This window comes from Myxocyprinus asiaticus, chromosome 20 (genome assembly GCF_019703515.2).
Source record: "Myxocyprinus asiaticus isolate MX2 ecotype Aquarium Trade chromosome 20, UBuf_Myxa_2, whole genome shotgun sequence".
Taxonomy (NCBI): Eukaryota; Metazoa; Chordata; class Actinopteri; order Cypriniformes; family Catostomidae; genus Myxocyprinus; species Myxocyprinus asiaticus.
The window spans coordinates 29525748-29549806 of NC_059363.1; the positions used below are offsets into that span (position 1 = coordinate 29525748).

Sequence of the window (24059 nt, forward strand, 5' to 3'; positions counted from 1 at the left end):
TGGAGACAAAATGAACAGGACCCCGCTGAGCACCACTGACAATAACTGTTCCACTGCTCATTTAGGGCACTCACACATCTGGTACTCTTCAATCAGCCTTCGTAAATACTGTTTTGGTTGTTGTTCAGATTGAAACACGGAGCTAAAAGAGTGATATATAGATTGCCATAACCTCAAGCAAATTCAAACTAAGTAGGCATTCTTATGATCATTGCTCACTAAGCAGGGTCTTTGCAGGTTTCGAAGGAATGAAATGTAAGACTTTTTAAGGCCAAATAAAAGAAAAATTTAAGACCTCTTTCACAATTAAAAAAAAAAACACATTAAATAATTAATTAGCAGGTAAGTACAAACCCACTGAGCCTACTTGGATGTCTCTGGACATGTTTTTATTATATTTTATTGTGCATTTATGTGTTTTCTTTCTTTTTTTAATAATATCAAAAAATATCAACATCAGAACTCTAAATGAATTCATTATGAATGCATGTAGCCTAAAGTAAGTAGCCTATATTGTGACCCTTCTCTTTAGTCACTTGTTCCCTATCTGTCACTCACTCGACGTTGTGTCGATGTAGTGACACTAGGGGTCACTCTTGGGAGCCCGAGACACCTCTGGTCTTTGATAAAAGGCCAGTGAAAATTGGCGAGTGGTATATGCATGCCACTTCCCCGGACATATGAGTATAAAAGGAGCTGGCGTGCAACCACTCATTCAGATTTTCTCTTCGGAGCCGAATGGTCGATGTTTACTGAGCTGACTGTTCATTCACCTCTGCTGGATCTGACGGCGCATTTCAGCGGCTTCTCCCTCCTCTGCACTGGTGCACTGCAGAGAACACCCCTGGACGCTTCAGCAGAAAAAAGAGAGTATATTTTCCTAAAAGAGTATATTTCTCTAAAAGAGCGGCACACACGGAACGTCTTTTTAAAGACGCATCTCTTTAAAGATGCCTTTCCGTTTGTGTGTTATTCCTGGTTGCGCTCGTTACCTCTCAACTTCAGACGGTCACGATCGCTGTCTTTCGTATCTGGGCGCGACCCACGCGGAGACAGCTTTCATGGATGGTTCATGTACTCACTGCGAGAACATGACCATAGCAACGTTGCGGTCGCGGCAAGCCACCCCAGCGGCTCCCCGCCTCGGTCCTTCTACCTATGGGTATGAGGCCAGCACGGCTAGCACTGGGGATGATTTGGGGACCCCAATGGGACCGCCTCCGCCGGGTATCCCCCCGTGGACCTCCCATTCCCCAGCACGCTCGTCTGCCCCGATTGGGCTTCCGGATGAGTCCGCCGGCTTGTCTCACGGCGAGTTCGACCTCTTGTTCGGAGCCCGCGAAGCTGATGAGCTCTCGAGCGCAGTATCGGAGAGCGGGCTTGTCCAGTTGGATGCAGAAGCCTCAGCTGGGCTCCCCCCTTCGGGGACGATTGCCCAGTCACAGGCTGATGCGGAAATGGCCAACATGCTTTCCCGGGCGGCCGCGAGCGTCGGGCTAGAGTGGAACCCTCCGCTCTCCCCCGAACCCTCACGGCTTGATGATTGGTTCCTGGGCTCGTGGCACCGCTCAAAGCAGCCACGCCCCGCTCCAGTGCCTTTCTTCCCGGAAGTGCAAGAGGAGCTGACAAAATCATGGGAGGCACCTTTTACTGCCCGGTCCCAATTTCTCAGCTCCCCTGCCCTCACTACCCTCGATGGCGGGGCGGCCAGGGGCTATATGGCGATTTCCCTGGTGGATAAGTCGCTTACGGTGCACCTATGCCCGCAGAGTGCCGCCACCTGGTGCGGTCACCCAAAGCTCCCGACCAAGGCCTGTAGGTTCACGTTGTCCCTGACCTCGCTCTCCGGGCGACGAAGGTCACAGCGTGGTCTCTTGGGTGGGCGATGTCCACATTAGTGGTCCAGGAGCACCACGTTTGGCTCAACCTGGTCGAGATGGGTGAGGCCGACAAGACACGGTTCCTTGCTGCCCCTATCTCTCAGGCTGGCCTATTCGGCAACACCATCGAGGACATTGCCCAGCATTTCTCGACGGTGAAGCAGCAGATGGAGTGATCGCGTGGTCATCACGCCAGTCTGTCACCCCCTCTTCAGCCCTTGCACTGACCTCACGTTTCTACGGGCAGGCGTTCCCCTAGAGCAGGTCTCCAGGCACGTCGTGGTCATGACAGACACCTCCAAGACGCGCTGGGGCACCGTTTGTAACAGGAACGCAGCCACCGCCTTGTGGATGGGCCCGCGGCTGCGTTGGCACATCAACTGCCTCGAGTTGCTGGCAATTCTGCTCGCGCTGCGGAGGTTCCGGCCGTTGATCCAGGGCAAGCATGTGTTAGTTCGGACAGACAACATGGCAACGGCAGCATATGTCAACATCCAAGGCTGTCTGCGCTCTCGTTGTATGTCACAACTCGCCAGCCATCTCCTCTGGAGTCAGTAGCACCTCAAGTCACTGCGAGCCACTCACATCCCGGGCGACCTCAACACTGCAGCAGACGCGCTGTCATGGCAGGTTACCCTCAGGGGAGAGTGGAGACTCCACCCTCAAGTGGTCCAGCTGATCTGGAGTCGATTCAAACAGGCACAGGTAGACCTGTTCGCCTCCCAAGAATCCTCCCACTGCCCGCTCTGGTACGCCCTGACCGAGGCACCTCTCAGTATAGATGCGCTGGCACACAGCTGGCCCCCTGGCCTGCACAAATATGTGTTTCCCCCAGTGAGCCTACTTGCAAAGACTCTGTGCAAGGTCAGGGAGGATGAGGAGCAGGTCATCCTGGTAGCACCCTACTGGCCCACCCAGATGTGGTTCTCGGACCTCACGCTCCTCATGACAGCCCCCCCTGACGAATTCCCCTGAGGAAGGACCTTCTTTCTCAGGGACGGGGCACCATCTGGCACCCGCGACCAGACCTCTGGAATCTCCATGTCTGGCCCCTGGATGGGATGTGGAAGACCTAAGCGGTCTACCACCCATGGTGGTAGACATGATCACTCAGACTAGGGGCCCCTCTACGAGGCGCCTGTATGCCTTTAAGTGGCGTCTGTTCGCTAAGTGGTGTTCTTCCCGATGGGAAGACCCCCAGAGATGCGCAGTCGGATCAGTGCTTTCCTTCCTGCAGGAGAGGTTGGAAGGGTGGCTGTCCCCTTCCACCTTGAAGGTGTACGTAGCTGCTATAGCAGCACACCACGACGCAGTGGACGGTAAGTCCTTAGGGAAGCATGACCTGATCATCAGGTTCCTGAGAGGCGCCAGGAGGCTGAACCCCTCCAGACCGCGCCTCGTTCCCTCATGGGACCTCTCTGTAGTTCTTCAGGATCTACAGAGAGCCCCCTTTGAGCCTTTGCAGTCAGCTGAGCTTAAGGCACTCTCCTTGAAGACTGCCCTCCTGACTGCGCTCACCTCCATCAAGAGGGTAGGAGACCTATATCTTCTGCTAATTCATTTCCCTGTCGACAAACTGCATCTTTCTTGGGCAGAGGCCCCTCTGCCACAGTCTCCATGTTTGTAGTAACTTCTCCCCTGTTGGGTAGGACCTACCATGAGACTTCTCCACATGACATACTTCCGACATAGTTCGGCAAGACCATGTGATGTATTTTCTACTTAAATATCCCCCCTCTCTCTGGGTGAAGTATGGTCTCCGTGGTGTCCTCCCCTTGGGAGGGACACACCCGACTAGACCTGGTCGGCCCAGTCGGATATTCCCCCTTTTTTTTAGGGAGTGGATAAAAAGAAGGGGAAAAGAGGCCACGACTGGGCTAGCCTGTCTTTATCTTTTGGGTAGTCAACTTTTCCACAAAGGGCCGTTCGACACTCATAACTATGTTGGGGGAGGTTATGTGTCGGCCTGGTGCGCTGGCTACGAGGCACACAGTTGTCTGCCGTCACACACTGCCAGTTCCCGTAACACAGTTCAGCCAGTTGCGGCGTTTTGTATAGGGACCCCTAGTGTCACTACATCGACACAACGTCGAGTGAGTGACAGATAGGGAATGTCATGGTTACTTGTGTAACCTCCGTTCCCTGATGGAGGGAACGAGACGTTGTGTCCCTCCTGCCACAACGCTGAACTACCCACTGAAATGGCCGGACCTTGTCTCGGCTACTCAGCATAAAACCTGAATGAGTGGTTGCACGCCAGCTCCTTTTATACCCGTATGTCCGGGGAAGCGGCATGCAAATACCACTCACCAATTTTCATTGTCCTTTTATCAAAGACCAGAGGTGCCTCGGGCTCCCAAGAGTGACCCCTAGTGTCACTACATCGACACAACGTCTTGTTCCCTCCATCAGGGAACGGAGGTTACACAAGTAACCATGACGTATTCCAGCAAGACGTGATGCAATAGACATTATTCACAGTAGCGCCATGTTTGATTTTTAATGGGAATGGAAATGAGGCTGTGAGAGATAGACTTACCATCTCTTTAATGGCACGCACGGTATAAATCTGTAAAAAGCTCCAATATCCCATCTGATTTTCCACAATTCATGTTGTCTGGAGTTTTTTGTCTACCGAGTGTTCTTGAAAGGATATTTTTTAAATTTTTTTGTAGAACAGCCCAATGAAGAGACTGTACGTCTATCCCTCACAGCCTTGTTGTCATTCTCGTCAAAAATTAAATATAGCGCTGCTGTGAATAAGGTCTAGCATGTGCTGAATAACATTTATATATTTTTTCTTGGCAGATACCTTTAAAAAATACTTTAACAGGTAGTTAAAGGGCAGCTCATTTAAAAATGTAATTTCTGTCATCACTGCCTTGAGTCTGTATGAATTTTTCTCTGCCATGGAACAAAAAAGATGTTAAGCAAAACGTTTAGTCTCAGTCATCATTCACTGTCACTGCATCTTTTTTTCATTCAATGAAAGTGAATGGTGGCTGAAACTCCCTAATATCTCCTTTTGATATCCACTGAAATAAGAAAGTCATACAGGTTTGCAACAGCATGAAGGTAAGTAAGTGATGACATTTTTCATTTTTGTGTGAAATATCTCAAGTAAAAGTCAATACTCATCAGTTACCTTAAAATTGGCCATTTAAAGTTGACAATATGTATTGAAAATGTTAACAGATTAAATTATGAAAGAGAACTGTGCTGCATAATTAGTTATGATGCATATTGAAAACAGATTATATACTAAATATTAAATATATATAATATATTTTCATATTATGTATATAATTAATATTATAATATTTATATAATTATATTTTTACTGTTTTGTATATTATTAAAAAAAAAATTAATTGACGGATTCAGATGGCAGAGAAATACCTGTATATATCAGATGGAGCTCAAGAGAGGTGGAGATAAGAGATATAACAGGTGTAACTCTGAGTAGTTCTGTTAGCTTTACAATTCTTGTCAAAGGTGATGTAAAATAAGGAAGTACCACGATTTGCACGCTTGCAAATTGCAGCGTTGACAGCTTTGTTGATTATAAACAGGAGCGATAGTGTTAGCGCATTGCTCACTTACAGAGACGCAGAAAAACGCCATTTGCATTTCAGATTAACAGGTTTATGCATGTGTAACATCGTAAATTCAGTCAACAGCGTAGCTAGGCCCTGGCTGATAGGACTGAAGCCTTGGGTCTTTTTTTAATAGCCCGGAATGTTTTTGCTTTTTGTTTATTTTTTTGTGAAGAGAAAAGAAAAAAAAAGTAAGGCTTAATGTTAATTACATCAGGGTACAAAAGCAACAAGGCAGGCTTCAATTCTGGCTTCAAATCTAAATTAATTCTGATCAGTGAGCCCAACTTGCATTAATTGACAGTTTGCACTTTGACTTTTACCTGCTGTTCGTGCTCAAGTTAATCAGACGGATCGTTATGAACGCCTCATGTGGGAGCTTTCTCTCACAGGGGTGCAGCTTTTCAGAGGCACTGAGGTTTTATTATGCAAGCTTTATTTCTAAATATATAATCTATAAGCCTCATTTCTAATATTCATTTGTTTTTAACAATCCACACACCAAGTAGATTTTAATGCATGCGCCAGTCATCTTTTTCGGTTATTCAGGTTTAGTCGGGAGTCAGGACGCGGGAATAAATAATGTTTATTGCAATGGAATTTCCTCAAATGCAACACAAAATAGCAGCACAAAGTGCTATAAGCCTAAATAGCACAATACATAGGTCTTAAAATGATAAAATCTCACATTACAATCAAACAAAATGACTGACAGTGGCTGTGTCTCGTTTGGAAGGCTGCATGCTAGGTAGGACGCGTCCTTTGAAGGCTGCAGTATACCGAGTGTCCTCCTTTAAACAAGCCTTGTTTAAACGAGATGGCCTTCATAGGACAAACAGAAACGTAACGTAACATGGTTGCTATGACAGCATGCCACTCTTTAACAAGCGCTTGAGTGAGAAGGGAACAAAGTCCCTCAGGAAGGGAACACATGAGGTACATTTTAGGAGAGTTATAATGATGTAAAGAGAAAAGAAAATAGATTTTACAGGTGTACTTTTAGTCTAATAATTTATTTTAATTATATATTAATATAATATATACTCTGAACCCATCTACTGAGGTACTTCAACTTGGGAATTAACATTCCTTGTGTTTGAACATCATATTTACGGGCAAATTGGCATCATTTTTTTAGACATTTCCATTGAAGCAAAGAATTGTGGATTGTGAGTGCCCACGAAGGATACACCTCATGCACCCTCCTAATTCCCATGAAAGAAGGTTGCATTCGAAGTGTCCTACTGGCTTTTCTGAAACGAGACAGCCTCGATGACGTATGCGGCCGACAAATGTGACCTCCGGAGGACGCATCCTTCCAAACGAGACACAGCGAGTATATGCGCTCTGCCGTGCTGGTTCACATTTCCATGTCATGTGCATGGTTAAACTGATGCATTTAAACAGCCTCTTTGGGGTGCCTTGATTTAAAATCAGATGACATTGAACTTGTCAAATTGTTGACAAATTATCTCTTACCATTTATCAAGTGTTGAAACAACCTCAAATCATGTTTAATAACAGTCATGAAACCCAACGCAGGTGTTTCGAGATGCGTTTATAAAAATTTAAGTTATTTTTAACTTTACTCTGTGATCCCACGAAGGTGTTTTATTGCCAAATTAAATCAAATTTAAAAAATCAAGATTTTGATAATAAAGTTGTAATATTTAGCAAATAAAATAAAAATTACGAGAATAAAGTCAAAGCATTATGAGATTAAATTTCGTATGAGAATAAAGTCCAAATTATTAGAATAAAGTCGTAGCATTTTGAGAATACAGTAGTATATTGTGTGAATAAAGTTGAAATATTAGAGAAAAAAATCTGAGTACTAGGCCAAACAAAGCATCATTATCATGACGATAGAATGGACGCCGAGCCAGCAGCTTCATTAATGCAAGAGATGGATGTGGAGGATGTAGTTAAATCATACTTTAGGATAGGATTTTGCAGTAAAGAAATCCTTGGTCTTTTGGCTCTTCAGCACAGAGTTATTAGTATCCGGACACTGCAGCGGTTATGTAGAAAATTTACTTTATTCAGGAGAAAGAACCAGACAGATTTGCGCAGTCCCAATCGGTGTTGTTATTGGGTTTACCTCTCTAAACAATACTGTAACTGAGGGGATGTTACCACATACAATATCTTTATATGGACTTATATAAATAACAACAGTTCCAATTATTTTTTGTTTCACTTGAGTGCAAGCCTATATCTCGTGCCTCCCTTGACAGGTGCACACATGTTGAAAACTCCTGTACTAATGCACACCACATTTATGAACAGAGAGCTTGCATAAACACAAATTTCAGCATGGCTGCATAACCAAGTTATCTCCCTGGTTAGTGATGTTGTATGTAACAACCCAGTTGCTCCACTTTGCTGTTGTCCACCATATCACTTTGATGTTACTTTCCTTTCGATTTATTTTCAAAATATTACAACATTAATCTCATAATGCTTTGACTTTCTTCTCGTTATTTTTACTTTATTCTCAAAATATTATGATAAATAACAATTGCAAATTTTAATTGTTAAATTACTTTGATTTTACTGTTAGCATTAATTTCTGCACAATCAACAATGAGCCGACAAGTTGTAATTCTCGCTTTAATCCTCTGCAATTTAAATTAAAATGCGTTATATTCGTTTATTGTGCGCCTGACATGTGCTTATATAAAGTTCTGAACCAGTGTCAGGGGCATCGCTAGACTTCAGTGTCATCCACAGGCCATATTATAATATTATAACTTAAAATCTGACCACCCTACCTGTCAAATAATAATTATATTAAGCACAACACTGACACCAGTTCAGAACTTTATATGAGCAAACATCAGGCACACAATAAACAAATCATTTTTTGTTTATCAACGTTTTAATTTAAATTGTGGAGGATCAATGCTCAGGGCTTCAGCCCTATCAGCCAGGGTCTAGCTATGCAGCTGGTCAGTGTTGCTCTGACTATATATTTTTATACTATAATATGGCCTGCGCGCGCTCACACTAAACTCAAGCATCAGCTGCTAAAAGCTGGCTGCACGAGAGAGAGAGAGAGAGAGAGAGAGAGAGAGAGAGAGAGAGAGAGAGAGAGAGAGAGAGAGAAACCCAAAACCTGAAAAGATCCAAAAAAGACCAAGTCACCAAGAGCAACACCATAACTTCAAATTAGACAACATGACCTTAGAACACACTCAGAACTACACATACCTTGGAATAAACATTAGCAACACAGGAAACTTCAACAAGGCTGTGAATGACATGAGAGACAAGGCACAGAGAGCTTTTTATGCTATTAAGAAAAATATCAAAATTGACATCCCAATCAGAATCTGGCTAAAAAGAATTCAGTCAGTTATAGAACCCATCACACTCTATGGATGTGAAGTCTGGGGCCCACTCACAAACCAAGAGTTCACCAAATGAGGACAAACACCCAATAAAGAACCTGCAAGCAGAATTCTACAAAAATATACTGCGAGTACAATGAAAAACACCTAATAATGCATGCAGAGCAGAATTAGGACTGTACCTCTAATAATTAAAATAAAAAAGAGCCATTAAATTCCATGCCCAGCTAAAAAATTGTGATACACAAACCCTTCACCACAAAGCCCTAAGATACAAAGAGCTGACTTTACATGGTCTTAGAGGGCTGGTGGGCCGGTCCCACTCTGTGCTCTCGCCCTGCGGCCAGCGGATGTGCTGGGCGGGTTTAATCAGACAGTGCCATTTTGTCACACTTTTATACTTTTAATATTTGTTGTTTACCATGTGCAGCAGTAAATGGCAACGCTTCAGAGGGGCAATATGGTCTTAGAGCTGACTTTACAATCTAAAACATGTCCAGCTAAACCCCAGAACAAAACCCCAGCCAGACAAAATCTAAATATTAAAACACAAAAATAAATCTATCTAAAACATTGGGCAGAAGCAACAGCTCAACAAAGTAAATTGGAATGCTATCTGTCCCTAAACAGAGAATATAAACTGGCAGAATACCTGAGCACAGTCACCGACCCTAAACTAAGAAAAGTCCTGACCATGTACAGACTCAGTGAACAATAACCTCGCCATAGAGATGGTCAGACACAGACAGACCTGGTTTTTCTCCCCATTTCACAACCCATCACAAAGACTTTAATCGGATACATCACAAGGACAAACTTTCATACCTAGTTGGAGAAACCCCAGCAAGCTCACACCTGGCTGCGAGATATGTCAAGTCCTGCCACGACAAAAGGACAACCAGTGTGCCACATGCATAAAATGGAAAACATAGCATAACAAACACTTTTTACTATTCCTTTATTTTGTTGTATTTTTACATCGTTTTCTTTAACTGTGTAAAGCTTTTCTTTTACCATCCCAATAAAGCTATTTGAATCTGAATCTGAGAGGGAGGGAGAGAGAGAGAGAGAGAGAGAGAGAGGGAGAGAGAGAGAGAGAGAGAGATGATTTTGACTAGTGCAGATTGTGCTGTTTTAAGTGTCTCCTCTATTCACGCCCCAAAATTTAAGACCACAGCAAACGAAGTGTAAGACTTCTTGTAATTTATTTAAGATATTTAATACTTTTTATGGCTTTAAATTTTAAAAAGTAAATTTAAAACTTTTAAAGGACCCACGGTTACCCTGCTATGGTCCATTACTAGGTCTTTTAGGGGAATTAGCTTAATAAGTCACTTCAAACAGGCGAAACTTTGAATATAAGGCCAAAGCCATGCTTTTGACTTCTGATATCAATGGTATTTGGTAATGTGGTATTATTTTATGCTACTGAAGGACACACTATACCATGGTTCCTCAATGCTCCTTTTGAAAATGTACCATCCAGCAGCAGAGCAGATGTTGTTTCAATATTTCCACATAATTTTCCTTCCTCATGATGCCATCTATTTTGTGAAGTGCACCAGTCCCTCCTGCAGCAAAGCACCCCCACAACATGATGCTGCCACCCCCATGCTTCACGGTTGGGATGGTGTTCTTCGGCTTGCAAGCCTCACCCTTTTTCCTCCAAACATAACGATGGTCATTATGGCCAAACAGTTCAATTTTTGTTTCATTAGACCAGAGGTCATTTCTCCAAAAAGTAAGATCTTTGTCCCCATGTGCACTTGCAAACTGTAGTCTGGCTTTTTTATGGTGGTTTTGGAGCAGTTGCTTCTTCCTAGCAGCCTTTCAAGTTATGTCGATATAGGAATCATTTTACTGTGGATATAGATACTTGTCTACCTGTTTCCTCAAGCATCTTCACAAGGTCCTTTACTGTTGTTCTGGGATTGATTTGCACTTTTCACACCAAACTACGTTCATCTCTAGGAGAGAGAATGTGTCTCCTTCCTGAGCAGTATGAAGGCTGCGTGTTCCTGTGGTGTTTATACTTGCATACTGTTGTTTGTACAGATGAACGTGGTACCTTCAGGTGTTTGGAAATTTCTCCCAAGGATGAACCAGACTTGTGGAGCTCCACAGTTTTTTATTTATTTATTTATTTATGAGGTCTTGGCTAATTTATTTTGATTTTCCCATGATGTCAAGCAAAGAGGCACTGAGTTTGAAGGTAGGCCTTAAAATACATTCACAGGTACACCTCCAATTCAGTACACCTCCTTTCAGAAGCTAATTGGCTAATTGTCTAAAGGCTTGACATCATTTTCTGGAATTTTCCAAGCTACTTAAAGGCACAGTTAACTTAGTGTATGTAAACTTCTGCCCGCTGGAAATGTGGTATAGTCAATTAAAAGTGAAACAATCTGTCTGTAAACACTTTTGGAAAAATTACTTGTGCCATGCACAAAGTAGATGTGCTAAATGACTTGCCAAAACTATAGTCTGCTAATATAAAATCTGTGGAGTGTTTAAAAAATTAGTTTTAATGACTTCAACCTAAGTGTATGTAAACTTCTGACTTCAGCTGTATACCCACACTTAAAATTGAACAGTAAAAACAAATGGTGTCTAATAGTTTATTCATTTTATGAGTAGACAAAAAAAAAAAAAAAAAAAGAGAATGCCCTATACAGTATGTACTATGTCACTGTTTGAAATGGAGTGAAACAGCTGACTCAAGTACAGTTTTATAGTGAAATCAATGCACATGTTCACTTCATGTTTTTCAGCAACAATAAAACAGGGGGCATGAAATTAGTTAACCGCTACACTCTGTGGAAATATTGCAGTAATATTCTGCAAGAGGTTTGAATTGATCCGAGTCAATAACAGAGAGATGTAAGATGCGGAACAGCAGTAAAAAAATCATACAGCAAACATGTTATGATTATTTGCCTCAGATATGTCCTTTCACTTTGCATTTCTGACACACATAACAAGAAAAATAATATATCTTTGTTATGCAGGGATATTCTGAATATCTTTTTTCAATACCAACAGCATTGAGCTATCACTATGAAACTTACCAGTTCACTTTTCTTTTCTTTTTTTTCTTTTTTTTTTTTTTTTTTTTGAGGTTTATGTGTTGTTATCTGATGATAGCTATAGAAAAAAGCAGAGAGAAAGAATATTCTGAATGATTAATGTGAATTTTATGAACAGCACAACCTCCAAGATAGGCCTACTCTAAAAATGTGTCTGAAAACACAAATGTAGCCCAGCTACTATAAACATCTGCATTATTTTCATATTAAAGGGACAGTTCACCTAAAAACTTAAATTCTCTCATCATTTACTCACCCTCATGCCATTCCAGATGTGTATCACTTTCTTTCTTCTGAAAAACCTTATTTAGCAGCATAAATCTAGCAAACTTTTTTATATTTGCAATTTTTTTTAATTATTTAGTGCAAATTTAGAACATTATACTTTGTATTATATTACCTTGGAATTAGTTTTGAAAAACAAGTTACCACAGCTGCAATATATGGCTTCTAATACAGCTCAGTATAGCTCAATAATGAGTGACAGTTGTAATCCAGTGCTCTCTATTTTTGTCTTCATTTGGAAAGTTGTTGAAATGTAATAGTGGCATTTTTCTTTTGAAGTTGGAGCAAATGTATAAGCAAAAATTATATTTGCCAGGGTCTCCCATTCACTCCCATTTACCGCTTTCGAGGTTTACCCTGCAATCCTTTACTTTTGCGTTCCAAAACCCAGAAGTGTGAAAAGGGTCCATTCAGTTATTATAGTGATATTATTATTAAATCACAAATGCTGTTAACAATATTAATATGGCATATATTCAAACAATCGTACAGTAGAACTTAGTAGGAATCTTAACTGATATTTATCTTTCATCAGGCTCTTAATTAGTGAATTAACTTTTTCTATTCATGTTCATTAGAACTGCTGAACATATTTACAGAGGAGAAAAACTCAGCTTCATCCCTATAATTCATGGGGGTCCAGGCTTTAAAACTCATGTTAAATTCTCCTTTATACTTGCCCTTATATATATTTACCACAGTTCTTGCATAGTATCCAGAGTTTAACTGTGGTATTACTAATATTATGGTAATTATGGTAATCACAGGTAAATTCTCACAGGTATGCTCCTCATTACTAGATGTAATTATGGTTTGTGACTTAAATGTCAATGCAACTATTCCTCTAAAATACAATATTTAATAACATTATAATAACAGTAACATTTATTATAAATATATACAATATTTCTGCCAAAACAGTTAGTCTTATTAACTGCAATGTAATAAGAATGGGGATGTGTGGATTGAAAAGCCTGTAATTATCGTTGTGAATGACACAATGTTTTCCTGTTTACCTCGTCACTGCTGTTTAGAATATTGGGGCTGTTTAATCTGGTTTCAACAAGTTTTGCACAGAGCTTTTAAGGTTTCCATGTTCCGGCAGTGTTTGCCACTGGACTGCGCAGCGCAAGCGCAGAGCAGGTTCGTCAGCGCTGTGCTGATGGGCCGGTCCCACTCTGTGCTCTCAGCTCTGCGGCCAGCAGATGTGCTGGGCGGGTTTAATCAGACAGTGCCATTTTGTCACACTTTTATACTTTTAATATTTGTTGTTTCCCATGCGCAGCAGTAAATGGCAATGCTTCAGAGGGGCAATTTTGTAGTTGCACAGGTGGGAAAATATAAACATAAGAATATGGAAGTGAAAGTGGAGATTTATAGTAAATAAAAAAAAATAATAATTTTTTAAAAAAGGACTTAAATATTCATCTGTTTTTTACCCACCCACATCATATCACTTCTGGTGATATGGATTAAACCACTGGAGTCATATGAATTGCTTTTATTCTGTCTTTATGTGCTTTTGGGACCTTCAGAGTTCTGGTCACCATTGACTTGCATTGTAAGGACCTACAGAGCTAAGATATTCTTCTAAAAATCTTCGTTTGTGTTCTGTAGAAGAAAGAAAGTCATAGACAACTGGAATGTGATGAGGGTGAGTAAACGATTAGGGAATTTTCATTTTTGGGTGATCTATCAATTTAACTTACCATATGAAGCCATTTAAAATCATATTAGACAATTACGATTTTTTAATTAATTATGGGGTTTTTCTTCAAAGAATAACTCTACAGTGTTTAGTAGGTATCTGCTGTTCTTTCAAACAAACACTACAGCAGTGAAGTTTACTTACTCTCCTGTAAATAATCATTAACATCTTGTGGATGAATGAACTTACTCCAGTTTGTTCAGCCTCTCCGCTCCGGCTGCCACATATATCCAGATCCACAATCCTGTGACTCTCATTGGGGGTGTAAATGTTTCGCAGTGGCCCAAAGGGAGCAGTGATGCCTCGAGTGACAGAGTTCATAAAGATGTCAAAAGTCGATGATTGGCGGTGATTGATGACAAACCTTCGGCCGAGATAAAAAGCATCTCCGTTTCTGACCACAGTTCAGCAGCTGTCAAGCTTCCAGTCAGTTTAGGTTAGACAAGCCTCAGACAGTAGATTACATTTTAATTAGTGTATTACTTACTCATGAGTCACGTCTTAGGTGACACGTTATTGTAGGTCTGCTTTTAAGAAATATCAGTTTTCAGTCTGTATTTATGGCTGAAGGTTTACTAAATCAAATTTGATTTAGTTTCATTGTTGTGCAAATTCGCTATAAAGGTTGGTTAGTTTAGGGTCTCTTATACTATTGTCTGTCTGTTTGGTCTGATGGGAAGCGAAGGGTTGCAGATCGGTTTACACAAGCTGGTTGCGTGAATACGTTTGTAAAGTTTAGTCTAAAGGCCTATTACGAAATTCATGCTCATCGTCCGTCGTTAAAGATTTATTAATAAATGTTTTATGCGCCCAACAGAGGTATAAAGATTCCCACCTTGCCACAAATTAATCAGATTTCCTGCCTGCTATTATATTTTTCATGCAGTTAAATCCAGGACGGTTTGACCTTGTTATTACACTTAGGCGCAGAAAGACAAGGAGCACATTAGTATTGCTGTGTGTAGAGCCCACCGTGATCACTAGAGGGAGCCAATTTACAACTTAAAAGCTTTATCATATAAAAATAAAATGAAGAGGCCTTCAATCCTTTTCTCTAGTATTAATAAGCTTTACTTAAAAAGGAGGGAAACCTTTCAAAGAGTAATACAGTTTCTGATTTATAAAATCATACATGGACACACACACACACACACACACACACACACACACAAGCACACAACCCCCCCCCCCCCAAATTATTAACAAATAATGTTTTAAGACAAATTTGATCAGGAGATGTACAACGAGTACAAGTTGTTATTTGATATTTATTTGCTGAAATCAAGACAAACAAATGAAATATACAGTGGCCCCCAAAAAATATTTGGATACTTGTATGGCACGGCATTATATAACAAATTACCAAATCAAGTGGCATTTATTTTAAAGAAAAATGGCAGAAGCACACTTTTTAAAAAAAAAATAACACTGCACAAAATTAATTGTTAGATGTATTGGAAACACTTTACAGTAAGGTTCCATTTGTTAACATTAGTTAACAACATTAGTTAACATGAACTAACAGTGAACAATACTTTTACAGCATTTATTACTGTAATCTTGGTTAATGTTAATTTCAACATATATCAAAACATTTTTCAATCAAAAATTCTATTTTGAAAAAAAAAATTAAAAAAAAATAAAAAAATAAAATATATATATATATATATATATATATATATATATATATATATATATATATATATATATATATATATATTTGTTCATTGTTTGTACATGATACCTATAGCCTTTACTTATGTTAACGAATGGAATCTTATTGTAAAGTGTTACAGATTTACTAAATTGAAAATTAATTCAAACGGTATTTGGGCACTTTCCAGTCATCAGACCTTAGTTGAACATGTCCACAGGGGCAGATTTAGGCATGACAGCAACATGGGCAGCCTTTTCATTGCAAATTTTTTTTATTTATGTAATGAAATCTACACATTTTTAAGTGTGGCTTATGTGTCCTAATAGTTTTTGGGCCACTGTATGCAGTTTACTGAACCTCTAGAGCAGTGTTTCTCAATCCTTTCCTGGAGTACCACTAACATTACACATTTTGGATATCTCCATTATCCAACACACCTGATTCTACTGATTAGCTCATTAGTAGAATGCTGCTGGGTCTGAAATGAGTATGTTAAATTAGGGAGACATCCAAAATGTGTAGTGTTAGTGGTACTCCAGGACAGGATTGAGAAACACTGCTCCAGAGTATTATGCTTCAGAAATAACGTACAAATATTTTATACCATTACACAGAAGAACAGTAATTTTTTTTAACTATGCCCAGAAGCCAATCAATCAGTGTTTTTAATTATTTTACATTTTATTTTAGTGTCATAATTAAAGCAGTATATTGGTAGATAAGAAAATCTTCAGTACTGTGCTGCTTCTTATTTAAAATTCAGCCTTCTTGCATTGATGTCTTTAGATCTTTGCTATTATAAACTATTCTTATTCACTTTCCTGTCTGGATGCATGATGCAGCTCATACACTGTCCTTGTCAAACTCACACACAAAGTACATGGTGAGGTGACAAGCTACATCAATCCACTCGCCTGAAGACACCAACTCAACACAGTCCTCATCATCATAAGCGTTGTTTGGCTCCCCCTCCCTCCATTTGCTGAAAGTGGTCATGGGTGAGCGCTCCACATATACAAAATGGCCTTCTCGCTCCAGGTCATTAATGCCGATATACACTCTGCTAAGGCTAGCATCAGTGATGTAGCCGGCAATGGCTCTGTTGGCCGCCGCTTCCTTGGGCATGGCCAGGTGTCCACTGCGCCCTTGACAAAACACCTCAGCGTCCCTGTAGCGTTTTTCCTCCTTCACCAGCAGATACACCTTGCTGTCAGTCTCTTTGATGCCAGCGACAGCTGCGGGGGAGGGCAGTGCTGAAAAATTTCTATAATCACACCGCAGCACCCAGCATTCACACAAGTGCATTCTTACCTGACAGACAGACAAAAGAGCTTCTGGCTAATTGCTAAATTCTTTTGTCTACATGCATTCACCCTGTGCATCAAAAAAGAACAACCGTATGAATTAACTTGACAGGTGAAATGCATTTAAATTAGGAGGATGATCAATATATTATTTTAATATCCTGCCACACAAAAAGCAGTAGAGAGTGCACATGGTTCATTCTTTCTTTTGTTGTCATGAATTTCCAGGACATACCATTTTTAATGAACTTCAGATCATTTGTTAATTGTTCCACTTGAATGTCTATTTCACCAATCATCATCCGTAATGGTGCACACTCACAGGGAAGCCCTGAAAACACAAGTTAGATTCAAATGACCATTCAAACGAGTAGTCCAAGCGTTAAACAGATTCCTAATGAGTTCAATTCAACTAATATGTCTGAACTTAATTCTATTTCAGCAAAGCCTATACCTGGCTCCCCATCTGGGCCCTTTGGTCCTGGATCTCCTATATCACCTTTTAAACCTGGGGAAAAAAGGAAAGCACACAGTATTATTAAGCACTTGGACAAAGCACTATAAATACTTTAAAAATTGCAAATTAAATTAAGTTACCTTTAAGTCCAGAGGGGCCCATCTTCCCATATTGTCCCATGCTGCCTTGTTGGCCTTTCAGTCCAGTGTGGCCTGAATTACAAAAATAATCTTTTAAATCTCTTTAAAATTGTCTAAAACTACCAACATAAGCAAATAAATCAATAAAGACATTAAAAAATATATGTCACCAATGCTGAATTCTGGTTCAGATTGCCTCAACCATACTAAATACAAGGTAAGATAAGGGGTCCATTTAGAGGCTGGTCTCATGAAAATTATGTGACTGTTCATCTAGCTTGTTGAAGCTTGCTAAATCTAGCTAGATGAAGCTTGTTCATCTAGGCCCGCCAATCATATCCCAACAATATAGACCATTTCAAGGACTATTCGTCGCTTGAACCATCAGAACTTGCCGGAAGGCGATGACGAAAGGAAAGATGAACTACCCCCCCACAACAGGATGGGACCAAAACTGGAGGTGTTGGGGTGGTGGTGGGTGAAGCAACACAGCATACAAGCAATGATACACAGCTGTGGGACCTTATAAGGCATAGGCTAGATAATGATTGTATGAGATTCTGGGATTGAATGAATGAATGACGTAATGCTACTACGAGTCCTCTGTGAAAATTAATGCTTAGGCTTACATTTCTCTCAGAGAACTCAATAGTATGGAATAACATGAGTTAGTTATAGATTAGTTTCCCTTGGTGTAAGCCCTGTCCTATGGTTCAGCGTCAGGATTCTCGCTCGAACCATCAGAGCCTGCCAGAAGGCGATGACGGCAGGGTAGAGGAGCTACCCCCAAAAGAATATTAGAACCTAATTTAAACTTATGTCCCCCCAAAAGGAGAACTAAACTAATAGTTCAACTTAGACGACCAGGTCTCAGGCGAAGGAACCTGAAAAAAGCAGAAGTATTAGTAATACAATGAATATAACCTTATATGACTAGCAAACATGAAACCCTTACAAATGGCATGTAATGTGCCATACCCTACTGAAAGATGACTAGCTTTATGAAATGGCATAGCTTCCGATGTGTCTGTGCAAACGGACTGCCCATGGAATGGGTGGCATTGCTTCGTGATGTGTCTGTGAAACAGACTGCCCATGAAATGGGTGGCATTGCTTGCGATGTGTCTGTGAAACAGACTGTCCATGAATTGGGTGGCATTGCTTACGATGTGTCTGTGAAACAGACTGCCCATGGAATGGGCAACAATGCATTGACCAGAAATGCTTCAGGTCCAGACATGCACAGTAGTGTTCTAATTCCTTTGATATTGTTTACATCCTTGAAATGGTCAGTATAAGCAGCTACTCTCCATTACACCAGTGACGATTCTGCCAGTATACAGTATACGCCTATACCAATTATAATTCAAAATTGTCTATTTCTTGCTTTAAGTCAGGGGATTTCAGAGCTCAAGCCCAGTCCCGTACTCGAGCCCCTCCATTAGCATGCCAAATCTGTTAACCTTAAAGTGCTTCAGGACTGTATGAAATCGTGAAATGATATTATAAGGTTCCTCACACGTATCACTAAACCTAAACCTAACTGAAAGTCAGAAAAAAGCAAATGTGAAGCATCCACCTCAGTTTTTGGTGCTTTTATGACACTTTCAGCTCATGTGTCGACTAGCATGCTATTCATATGTCCTTTGCATAGCAAATGCAACAGCTATCAAATGAAATACTGCGCAATTTAATCAAAGCTCTGTAGTTAGTTATTAAAATGTATCAACTATAATAAGTGTTTTGATGTAATTTAGTCAAAAATCATTTAGCTAAAATTTAGCAAAAACAGGTTTCTATGAGATCAGGCTGTCAATTTAAGTGTATAAATTTGGCAACTCAGAACTCCTTGTGTGTGATGGTAACACTTTATTTTGATGGTCCCAAATAGATATTTAACTGACTATAAGTGACTTATCAACTGGCTTGTTATAGCTAGTAAACAGTGTTTCAACAAACATTCTGTAGACTTTCAGTAGCCTGTATATAGATATTTATTAATGACCTACTTACATTTATCAACTGACTTCTTATAGCTAGTAAACAGTGTTTCATCAAACATTCAATAGACTTTCAGTAGCCTGTATATAGGTCTCTATTAATGACCTACTTACATTATTGTTGAGAACATCAGTTCATTAAAAGGTCATTAATAAAGATCTATATACAGGCTACTGAAAGTCTACTGAATGTTTGTTGAAACACTGTTTACTAGCTATAGCAAGCCATTTGATAAGTCACTTATAGTCAGTTAAATATCTACTTGGGACCATCAAAATAAAGTGTTACCTGTGTGATTTTTCTAAGAAGGACAGTTTGGTCACTAGTGATGCATCCTAAAATGCACACTCCTGCACTATTCTACATAGTTTTGTAGTGTAAGTAGTGCGAGTGGTATGTTAAAACTTAAAATGCAACAAAAAAAAGTGTACTATTAGAACCAGGATGATGCACTTCTTCAACCGTTAAAACGGAGTGTGGAAAAAATCATGGCTTGCCATACATAGCGGAAGAGGCGGTGTCACCTTGCTGGTCTGACAAAACAGTTGTAAAAAGTGGAGAATGTAGCAACAAGTGAAACTTTAGTGAAGACAACACCGTACAAATGTAAGCTGAATGCTTTACCTTTAATATGTGTTTTGATTGAGATACAAGTGTTTAATTTAAGTTATCTAACACGCTAATGCTAGCGACAACACATCACGTGTTTAAATTCGTCACTTCCGTCAACTGTTAAACAGCGAATGCTTCCGTGTTTGTAAAAAAAAATTATGTGTTCCATTTGGAACGATACTACACTTTGAAAATTCATACACTACATGGCTGAGTGCATAGTGTGTATATTAAGTGTATAGTGCATCATTTGGGACACAGCTTTGGTTAAACGTTTATATTTTCAGTGGAACACAAAAGGAGTTATTTTGCAGAATGTCTTAGCCGCTCTTTTCAATACAGTAAAAGTGAGTGGAGACTGGCTTGTCGTGTCCCAAAAATGACAAAAAGCACCATAAAAGTACCATAAAATGAGCACATAAGACTAGTGTGCTATTTTCCAAGTGTTCTGAGATAAAATGATAGCTTTGTGTGAGAAACAGACCGATTTTCGCCGAAAATCTTCCCCTCCGCCACAGTTCTTAAAGAGACAGTTCGCCCAAAAATGAAAATGCTGTCATCATTTACACACCCTCCTGCCATCCCAGATGTGTATGACTTTCTTTCTTCTGCAGAACACAAAAAAAGATTTTTAGAAAACTATCTCAGCTCTGTAGGTCCATATATGCAAGTGAATGGGTGCCAACATTTTGAAGCTTCAAAATCCACATAAAGGCATCATAAAAGTAGTCCATATGACTCCAGTGGTTAAATCCACCTGTTCAGAAAAAATATTACAGATCAATATTTAAGTCATTTTTTATCATAAATTCTCCTCCCTGCCCAGTAGGGGGTGACATGCACTAAGAATGTGAATCACCAAAAACAGAAGAAGGAGAAAGTGAAAGTGAAGGAAAAGGGACTTAAATATTGATCTGTTTCTCACTCACACCTATCATATCACTTCAGAAGATATGGATTTAACCACCAGAGTCATCTGGAGTACTTTTATGTTGCCCTTTTGTGGATTTTGGAGCTTCAAAATGTTGCCACCCATTCACTTGCATTGTATGAACCCACAGAGCTGAAATATTCTTCAAACTTTTTTTGTTTGTGTTCAGCAGATAAAAGAAAGTCATCCACATCTGGAATGGCATGAAGGTGAGTAAATGATGAGAGAATATTCATTTTTTGGGTGAACTATCCTTTTAAATCTCATTTACATTTGTGTGCATTCAAACTAAACGTTTCAAAATGTGTTGTGGCAGGTTTGATGTCAATTAGTAAAAAAAAACAGTTTACTAATAATCTGCTGCCATTTTTGATTACAGGCCAAACAATTATCTATATCACAACTCTTTGAACACCTTTAGTTATAGCAAAAATGTTGTATTATAAAGTTTGGCATGTGCTTCAACTCTGCATGTAACTTCAGATAATTTATTTAAACAAAACATGAATGCAGCAAAACATGACTTTGCACTATTCTCCTGTTCATTAGGATTAAAACTGAGTGCACAGTAATTAAAACTACTGTGATGGAATTAAATTAACTACACAAAAGAGGGTTTAGTATTACCTGGCTCTCCAGGTGGTCCTATTCTCCCAGGTCTCCCAGGCGCTCCTTTCTCTCCTTTCTCCCCTGCTTCACCTCCAGGAGTAGAGGAAGAACAAAGTTGACACAGAGACTTACACAATACCGTGCATTTCAGAGAATGATACCCTAGCCATATTTCTGCAACCACAATTTATAAATGCAATCCAGAGACTGTTGGAATTGGATTAAGAACTTTAGTAGTAAGTGTAAATGACATATTGTGGTGTATTAAGTAAAGTACCTTGGAGTCCAGGTACGAGGATCTGTACAAAGCATGGTTCTACTGGCATGTGCTGACTGCGAACTGACCTCACAAGTGACAGACTTAACATAGTGACCAACACACAAGCCACCAGCTTTTCTGCACCCATACTGGAAACAAACAGACGTCTTTTGGTATTGGCAAAAAGAAGGAGTGACCAACATAACATACAGTAGATTATACAGACTTTGTCCACAGCAATGGCATGTTGATCGCAATATTTTACAGTACAATAGCAATTGATATTGCATTTACAAAGACTTTGGTGCCAACCATAATGATCGCAAGTGTCTACATAATCCTTTCATATTATCTAAAGAACAAGGTGTATGTTTATGTGTGATATAATACATGGAAATGGAAATCATATTATCTGTGCCACTTCGACCACTATGGAGACTGAATAATAGACAACATGTCCATAATGAATAGAAAAGTCAATATCATCATTAAAAGAGATGAATTGGTCTTGTGCCATGGAAGCACAAACAAGCTACCACAATTATACAGTAACAATGCCCACAGTGTCAGGAAGCAAAGTGTTTACAAAGCAAATACACAAAACAACACAAATGCTTATATCTGTCTCATTCACGCAATATCTCGTTGTCCAACTTCATTTCAAAGCTGATACAAGATAGTAAACCAGCACACTGTGAAGTCTTCTGTGACTTCTAATTTTAAAAGTAACATTTGTTGTTGTCTGTGCAACATGCAGAAGGCTGTACTGCTTTTGAAATGGACTTACCTTGTGTTGAATTCCAACGCACACTAAATAAAAAGCAGCATGTATATGGACCCAAGTGAGTTAATGGAGGTTTGCTCACTGGTGGTCTCACTGAAATTTCTCATTTCACGGACCCTGCAAGAAACAGGCCTGAGAGTGAGCATGTACATATAAACACAGAGATAAGAGACCAGCTCTGCAATACTCTTCTCTGATAATTACATGGGAATGTATCAGGGTCAGTGACAGCACGAATTTTAACACATACCACAAAAAACAAAAACAAAACAAAAAAACACACAAAAAAAAAATCAACATCAAAATTATTCTCAACATTCACAAGATTAAAGTCGCAAGTTAAAGATTGTGGGGTGTCATTTCCATTCCATTCCATTCCATTGTTTTTTTTTTTTTTTTTTTTTTTTTTGATGCCAAGCAAATAGTATTGTTATAATTATACAGTATGCATATACTGTACAGTATGTTGGACTGCAATGTAAATAGACAGAAAACATGCATAGAAGTTTTATGGATTTAATTAGGGGCAAAACAGGATGAGGTCAGCCTGGGAACAGCAGATGTGCAGTTTGTGCAGTGGTGCACAGGGTGGCAGTAAATATTTGTCTGTGTTCCATCTGAAAAAATCCAGAAAACAATAATGTTAAAGGATTAGTTCACCCGAAAATTTAAATGTTATCATAATTTACTCACCATCATGCCATATCAGATTAGTATAACTTTCTTTCTTCTGCAGAACACAAATTACAATTTTTACAAGAATATTTCAGCTCAGTAGATCCATACAATGCAAGTGAATGAATACCACAATTTTGAAGCTCCCAAAAAGCACATAAATGCAGCATAAAAGTAATCCAGACTCCAACGGTTAAATCCATGTCTTCAGAAGCGATACAATAGGTGTGTGTGTGTGTGTGTGTGTGTGTGTGATAAACAGATCAATATATAAGTTCTTTTTTAAGGTTGACTTGTGTTCTCAGCATAAGGGTATTTTTCCTAAATGTCAGGTTGGGGGCAAGTTGTCATTTATTGAGGCAAGGTGGCACATGTATTTCAAATTTTATAAATGTATACATTTGATTGATTACAATATTTGTTGGCCAAAACAATGGTTTGATACTTTTCTGTTTGCTTTTACAATTTTGCGATTTCATGAATTATTTAGTGTTTCATAATTGTTTTTTCTGTTTTAATTTTGCTGAAAAGCCTAAAATAGGCTATTTAATGGCAACTTCCATTATAACTACTTACCAACTGCTTTTTTTTTAGCCAAGACTTTTTAAGGTATACAAAAAAAAAAATTCACCTCATATTCACTAGAGGAATACATGTGACAACTAGCCCCGGTCTCCCATAAATCATTAAAAAAACAAAGACTTTTTTTTTAAAAGCATTGA

General features: G+C 39.5%; 1 protein-coding gene across 2 annotated transcripts; it reads right to left on the minus strand.

The window, feature by feature from the left end:
• Positions 1–15974: 15974 nt before the first annotated feature.
• Positions 15975–22778, minus strand: LOC127411048 (collectin-11-like). 2 transcript variants are annotated; one of them, XM_051646383.1, is made up of 7 exons: positions 22666–22778; positions 21897–22027; positions 21638–21709; positions 17467–17538; positions 17324–17377; positions 17105–17200; positions 15975–16800 (listed from the first exon to the last, which is right to left on the minus strand). In XM_051646383.1, exons 2-7 carry the CDS (start codon positions 22024–22026, stop codon positions 16409–16411), a joined length of 816 nt encoding a protein of 271 aa, XP_051502343.1. In that variant the 5' UTR covers position 22027; positions 22666–22778; the 3' UTR covers positions 15975–16408. The 2 variants fall into 2 exon arrangements, with proteins under 2 accessions (XP_051502343.1, XP_051502342.1); XM_051646382.1 differs by having other exon boundaries at positions 15975–16818.
• Positions 22779–24059: the final 1281 nt, after the last annotated feature.

What these genes read in the sequence shown, in the direction of transcription:
- LOC127411048 (XM_051646382.1), bottom strand. Translation starts at nt 22,026, where the DNA reads ATGGGTGCAGAAAAGCTGGTGGCTTGTGTGTTGGTCACTATGTTAAGT. An exon ending in CCTCGTACCTGGACTCCAAG is followed by an intron (nt 21,710 to 21,896) that starts GTACTTTACTTA and finishes CTACTCCTGGAG; the next exon opens with GTGAAGCAGGGGAGAAAGGA. An exon ending in GGGCCCAGATGGGGAGCCAG is followed by an intron (nt 17,201 to 17,323) that starts GTATAGGCTTTG and finishes TTGTGTTTTCAG; the next exon opens with GGCTTCCCTGTGAGTGTGCA.